The sequence below is a fragment of the Camelina sativa genome, chromosome 1 (assembly GCF_000633955.1).
Source record: "Camelina sativa cultivar DH55 chromosome 1, Cs, whole genome shotgun sequence".
NCBI classification, from domain to species: domain Eukaryota; kingdom Viridiplantae; phylum Streptophyta; class Magnoliopsida; order Brassicales; family Brassicaceae; genus Camelina; species Camelina sativa.
In genome coordinates this window covers 17,629,290-17,635,540 of record NC_025685.1, presented here as the reverse complement: position 1 = coordinate 17,635,540, position 6,251 = coordinate 17,629,290, and the positions used below count along the sequence as shown (strand labels likewise).

At 35.6% G+C, this 6,251-nt stretch overlaps 2 protein-coding genes across 2 annotated transcripts; one reads left to right on the top strand and one right to left on the bottom strand.

The window, feature by feature from the left end:
- On the top strand, positions 955-4,209 carry LOC109124640 (protein unc-50 homolog). The gene is made up of 10 exons (XM_010519730.2): positions 955-1,218; positions 1,572-1,639; positions 1,933-1,958; positions 2,254-2,344; positions 2,439-2,534; positions 2,889-2,957; positions 3,153-3,211; positions 3,290-3,412; positions 3,499-3,570; positions 3,660-4,209. Exons 1-10 carry the CDS (start codon positions 1,129-1,131, stop codon positions 3,722-3,724), a joined length of 759 nt encoding a protein of 252 aa, XP_010518032.1. The 5' UTR covers positions 955-1,128; the 3' UTR covers positions 3,725-4,209.
- On the bottom strand, positions 4,354-6,245 carry LOC104793377 (triacylglycerol lipase 1; the record flags this gene model as incomplete). Its single annotated transcript, XM_010519733.1, is given in 9 exon segments — positions 4,354-4,381; positions 4,530-4,625; positions 4,730-4,806; positions 4,903-4,943; positions 5,019-5,162; positions 5,263-5,373; positions 5,565-5,705; positions 5,829-5,933; positions 6,026-6,245. Coding segments are annotated over 9 exon segments (890 nt in total), but the record flags the coding sequence as incomplete, so codon positions are not given.

Sequence of the window (6,251 nt, the reverse complement as noted above, 5' to 3'; positions counted from 1 at the left end):
AAAAAAAAAAAATATTTCACATTTGAGTTATGCGGAAAGAGGGCGAGACTATGAAAACGAGAAATATGAAAAGAACGAGAGAATGAGAGAATTGAAGAATGAAATATTTATAGGAAGAAAAATGAAAATTTACATTTAAAAAAGTAAAAGTTATGGAAGTTACAATTCAAATTTATTATGTCTTTGAATAAAGTTAAATGGAAAAAATGTAGTTAATGTATAATTTCTATGATTTCAGCTTTGTATTTATATTAAAGTGTGAGTTAAATATATGATTAAATGTGTTTTATTTGTAGTTTGAATGACTCTTTTTTTTTCCAAAATAAGTTGTATTGCCAAATAGACCAATAAAGAGAGAGTAGAACCTTAAATTTTTTTTTTCTCGACCATTAGACCACAACTGACCGGTCCATTAGCCAAACCGCTATATTCGTAGGGAGTGGGACTCAATCGCGGGTGTGATGATGCTTTGTGTATTAAGTACTTACCATTTTAGAACCTTGATTTTAAATAGCTACACAAATGAACTGTATTGAATTTATAGATGTGCTAAATTATATGCACTTTTCAGAAATTTGAATTTCAAATCCAAAAGTTAATTTATATTGTGTTAAAATAATACCAAAACATCCAAATCGTTTCACGTCGTTAAATCCACCGTTATATTTTGATGACATGGAGTCTATGTATGCAGAGATATCTAATACGACGTCGTTTTAGTCGTTCAAATAAAAGAAAATATTAATGTCGCAAGCTAGGTTCGAACCCGTAGAATCAAAGACTCGATAACCTCACGGTGAGGTCCTCACCATAACCAACTGTAGTTTAAACCAAGTAAATTCTTAGACCGTTTTTTTTTTTTTTGTCGACAAATTCTTAGACCGTTTTGAGGGAAGAGTTTTATCTTTTTTAATGGAACGGTTTGTAAAAACGCAGACCGCAACAGCCAAAAGAAGCAAGCGTCTGAGTGCGATTGCGGTATAAGCGAACAAATCCCTAAACCCGTAAAAATAACCAGAAAGGAAAAAAAAAAAAAAGAACCAGAGAGATCGATCCTTGGAGTCAAAACGATCTCAAGAAGAAGAAGAAGAAGAATCAAAATCTGGATCAGGAACGAGGGAGGAGAAGATGTTGCCTACCACTTCGAGATCTCGTTCTTCATCTTCTTCATCCCGAGCTAATCCACTGTTCCTTCAGTATTTTCGCCGTATCGTCAAGGTTCGTGGATTTTGATCTCAGATTTAGACATATAGATTCGTCATTTTCCTAGATCAAATTACGTGTAGAAACCTCGGGTTTAGCTGAATCGATTCTTTGGCTCCGCAGTGTCACTTAGCTTTTAGCAATTTCTGATGTTGTAGAGATTCTGTTGGGAGTTTCATGATCTGATAATCAAACAAGATATTTTCAGGATACTGATGTAGAGATAGAGGTCATGTAGTTTGGGGGATTTGTAAGCATTGATAATGCAATTTATAAATGGTGAAATTGAGTCTATGATGCATTTTTACATCATGTTCGAGTTTGACTTTTGGGCTATGAATGAAACTTTTGTTGTTTGTTCATTGCAGTGGCAGCAAATGGATGTTGAATATACTTTCTGGCAAATGCTTAACCTTTGTACATCTCCCAAAGTTGTGTAAGTCTTTTTAAAATATGTTCCAGAAGTGGATAAAGTCACCCAGGATTTTACTAGAGAGCTGTACTAGCATGGAATTACCATTTGACCGTTTAAGGTTCTAGGTGAACTTGATGAGAGTTTTAGATTTGTGCAAGGCTTATATGTACTATTGAGATTGAGAAAATCAATAGTGTAGTCGAATCCAACATGTTGGAATGTTTTTAGTCAAGTTACTATGTGGTGAGTTAATTGTTATTTCTTATTCTCGTACTTTTTGTCTGTTTGTTTGCATGTGGGCGCTTTGGCATCAGCTATCAACACACTAAGTATCACAAACGTAAGCTCAACTTTCATTAGCAAACCCTTATGCTACTGCAACCAGCTTTTATTTTTGCTTCTATATGATTTAGCTTTCTCTTCTGAAAGTACCTTGAGACGTCCACATTTACAATGAATACCTAGCAAGCGGAGAATCCTTGTGATATTTTCTAGTTTTGCAGCTTTTTTGCGTTATGTCCTCGTCTTTACTCAAAATTTAATGTTAGTTCATGCTAAAGATAAGCTTAAGTTTCGTATGGCCTGAGAGTTTTTGTGCAGTTGCTTTAATTTCTCTTATTCTCTCTTTCTCTCAGAAACTAAGAACCAATGGGCACGTGATGACCCTGCGTTTATTGTGATCTGTAGCCTACTTCTTGCTGTTGCAACTGTAGCCTATTGTGCCACGTAAGTATTTTGTATTTGTAGTTATGTTTGATTATGACCATAATACTATTTAATTATGTTTCTTGTTGATTTTAATCTGATGTTTACACTTCAGATATGACCATAGTGGCTCTCATGCTGTCGTCGTAGTCGTTTCAGTTTTGCTCTCACATTTCTTAATCACCGGAGCAGTTATAGCTACATGCTGTTGGTAAGGTGTTTCTATCATTGCATAGACATAGACATTTGTTGGTGTAAAATCTTACGCGGCTTAAATGTTATGCTTGCTTGATATGTCTACTAGTTTCATTCGTGCTATAAACACTGTTACTCCCTTTACTACTAGAATTGCTTATCGTATCTTATTCTTGTTTTGCTCATTATATCATGCAAGAAAAACAATCTTAAGATTTGGTACTGAAATCCCTCTTATGAACATTGCCAGTTTTGTGACAATCACTCTTCCACAAATTTGAATCCTTCTCTACAGTTTTCTTCCTTGTAATTTTACACCACAGTTTATCAAATATACACTGTTTTTCTGACTTAAGATATGGATTGCCAGGTTTTTGACAAACTCTTACCTTCGCGAGGAGGCTCCAAATAGTCATGTGGTGGAACAACGCGTTGAATGGTAAGTTTATGGACTATATCTTATCTTTTCACCTCCTTTCTTTTGGTTACTTTGTTCCCTCTCTAAGATGAGTTAGAACCTCCAAAACAGAAAATTTCATGTTCGTAGTTCAGTATTCATATTATAGTTTCTCCTATTTATAATCTCTACCTGTGTGAGTATGTTCATGAATAACCTCTATCCATTTTTCTATAGGCTGTATACATTTGATGTTCACTGCAACTCGTTCTTTCCAATGTTTGTGCTGCTCTACGGTAATTACACCTTCAAATACATTACTCAATTCTCAAACTGGGATTATTTATGACTTATACTTTCATCTTGTGTGGTAGTCATACATTATTTCTTATCACCACTCCTGATAACGCACGGATTCATCCCTTTACTGTTATCAAATCTGCTTTTCATGGTCGGGGCTTCGTACTACCATTATCTTAACTTCCTAGGATATGACGGTAAGTCTCATAAATTTCTTTCCATCCTTAATATATCTGCTGTATAATTTGGGGCTAACAGCATTGTTTGTTGTGAGTTCATATAGTACTTCCATTTTTGGAGCGAACAACATTCTTCCTCTACCCAATCGGGGTGGTGATTGTCCTGTCCCCTATTTGTAAGTTCAATGAGATTCATTGGTTTCACAGATTCCTCTTCCTCAAAAAAGCGTAAACATCGTCTCAAGTTTGTTCTCCATTTTTGCAGTGATCTTAAGCGGATTCAACCCGTCAAGATACTTTATGAACATGTACTTCAGCCAAAGGTTATAAAAAAATAGCCACATCAGAGGAATCCCAAGGGCTTTTGCACTGCACATACATCATTCAAGTAAGGAACAAGAAGATTGAGAAAGTATGATTTTCTTTTTTTACCCCGTGACAGATCATCGTATTGCTCAGTTTCTGGTACAACTTCAAAGGCTACTTACTAGGACCAGAAACATTTTCTAAACTTGACCCATTTTAGCAAGTGCGCTGTTAAATGTAGTGTTTTCTTGGTATCTTCCTTTTCTCCCTCCTTTATATTTTCAGTTTGCGGTAATTTATATGTTACATGTTGAAATCGACTGCTTGCTTCTTTGAGCCTTAAGTACAAACTGATAATCTTCGCTGAAACTGGAAAGGTGTAGTTAAGGATGGGTCAGTCAGATATTTGATTTGATGAGCATCTCTGTAAGGGCAACAACTCATTGTCATCTTTGGATGCCAAATTCGCATCCAACGCCATATAAATTTCAACAAATTTATTTGTTTTATCACAATTGATTTTGCATCCAAATACAAATAACGAATCAGCCACACGAACAATCTCCAGCCAGAAGTCAGAAGATGTACATGCTTAATTTTAACTGGTAACATGAAATAAGTGTGGTAATATTTCTTAACTCATTGACGACCAATATTGTGCAAAAGTCCCCTTCCGAATCACTGGAGTAAATGATTGTAAAGATTGAAGGCATTATAATTGAATCAAAAGAGAGTATGAGTAGGTAGGCTAGGCCATGTAACACACAAGAAGTTATGGCATTTGACCAAGTTATATCAAGGTTTAAACTTAAAGGATTAGAGATCTTACTTTGGAAAAGGTGTCGAATATTCTTGACAGATGATGGGTGAGGCTCATAATCTAGATAGTATTCTATCTTCGAGGCATTGAAACAACAATTCGTCCCTGCCACTCGTTGATATTAGTCCAAAAGAAAGATTAAATAGGCACAAAATCATACAGAGAAAGTATCACTACAGGGAGATTAGAGGAAAAGAGAAAAAAAAAACCAGTTATGGATGTGAGGAAGTCAGTGCAATCCATATGCCCTTCACATAACGAGTCAACAAGTTTAACTAACATATCACTGAAAGCACAGATAGAAAATAAGCAGACCAGATGGTTAGTAAAGAAATGTGTCACTTTAACAACATACACGAGAAAAAGAAAAAAAAGTCACAACCTTCTAAAGTTTATTTGATGCAGCCCAAGAGCAACTACCATCTGTAATTAGTAGCAAACGTGTTTAAACTTGATTCTCTGAAATCGCTTTAAATGACATTTGAGAGGCAAGAGTACCTGATCAAGATGCATAAAAACCATTCTTTCAACAAGTGGAGCTGTGACATGATCCAAATATGATATTGGACAAAGCAACGCTGCTGCTTCAACCATTTCTGCGACATGCGGCTGAGTAAGAGCAGCAAAAGACATGATAGTCCCCTGTCAAACAAATTAAACAAAGTTAAATTACTAGAAATCAACAAAAAGGAACACACTTATATATATATATATATATATATATATTCAGTAGAATGATGACCTGAGAATGTCCAACAAGGAAGATTTTGGAGTTTGAAACTGAATACAGATACTGAATCATTGCTGCTAAGTCATACATGGCCAAATCTTGCCAACTCCAGTCCCAAAATTCCTGCATATAAAAGCATTACTTTTCTTATCCTCCTTTCTCCACACTATAATGTCAACAACATCACCTGTTCTTGCCAGCATTAATCATTTTTATTAACAATAAGTGGTTGTTGTACCAAAACTAAAATGAACATTTTTAGGTAAAGCTCATACATAGAGAGAAACAAAGACAAAGATAAGTCTTTGGCATACCTTATCACTTTCAGATAAAGTAACATGTCCATAACTGTAACGTGTACCACGAACATTACCAACCCATACATCAAACCCATGATCAGCAAGAATGAAACCTAGGGACTCTTTTGGTGAATTCAAGAACCACGCATCTCCAGCCTTCTCACACACACACACACACAAAAAAACCCACAAAAAAAGATTAAATTTTTAGCAATTTTATACCTAAATATTACCAAGAACAGAGATGATAAAGTTAAAGCCTTTAAAACAAGATTTTACCATAAAGAGTCCATGCTGAAGCAGAACAGGTGGACCATATTCAAGTCTTGGACCATGAGAGGCCACACGTTGCAAAGCTAATATGTAACCATCCTTTGTTTCAATCTACAAATCCAAAAAAATATTTCTAAAAAAGCCTTTTTTGCGACTGGTTCAATGAAATCTCTGTTCTAAGATAAAAGATGAGACTACAGTACAGTGTGTTCAGTGCAGGAGTAATTAGCAGGATGAATGAGATCAGCGCAGAGAGAATTGACCGGAGATCCACGGAGGAGATGGGAATGTGTCACGGCGGAGAAGATCGTTGATAAAGCGGTCAACACGGCGACGAGCAACCATTTCATCGTCGCCGGAGACGAGACTGTTTCTATCTCAAATTTTGTGAAATAACTCTTTTGTCCTCTTCTTTTTTTTTTTTTTTTT

Bases quoted from the DNA above. Each gene is read 5' to 3' on its own strand.
- LOC109124640 (XM_010519730.2), top strand. From the start codon at position 1,129: ATGTTGCCTACCACTTCGAGATCTCGTTCTTCATCTTCTTCATCCCGA. The intron at 2,535-2,888 runs GTAAGGTGTTTC...ATGGATTGCCAG, and splicing joins GTTATAGCTACATGCTGTTG to GTTTTTGACAAACTCTTACC. The intron at 2,958-3,152 runs GTAAGTTTATGG...ATTTTTCTATAG, and splicing joins GTGGAACAACGCGTTGAATG to GCTGTATACATTTGATGTTC.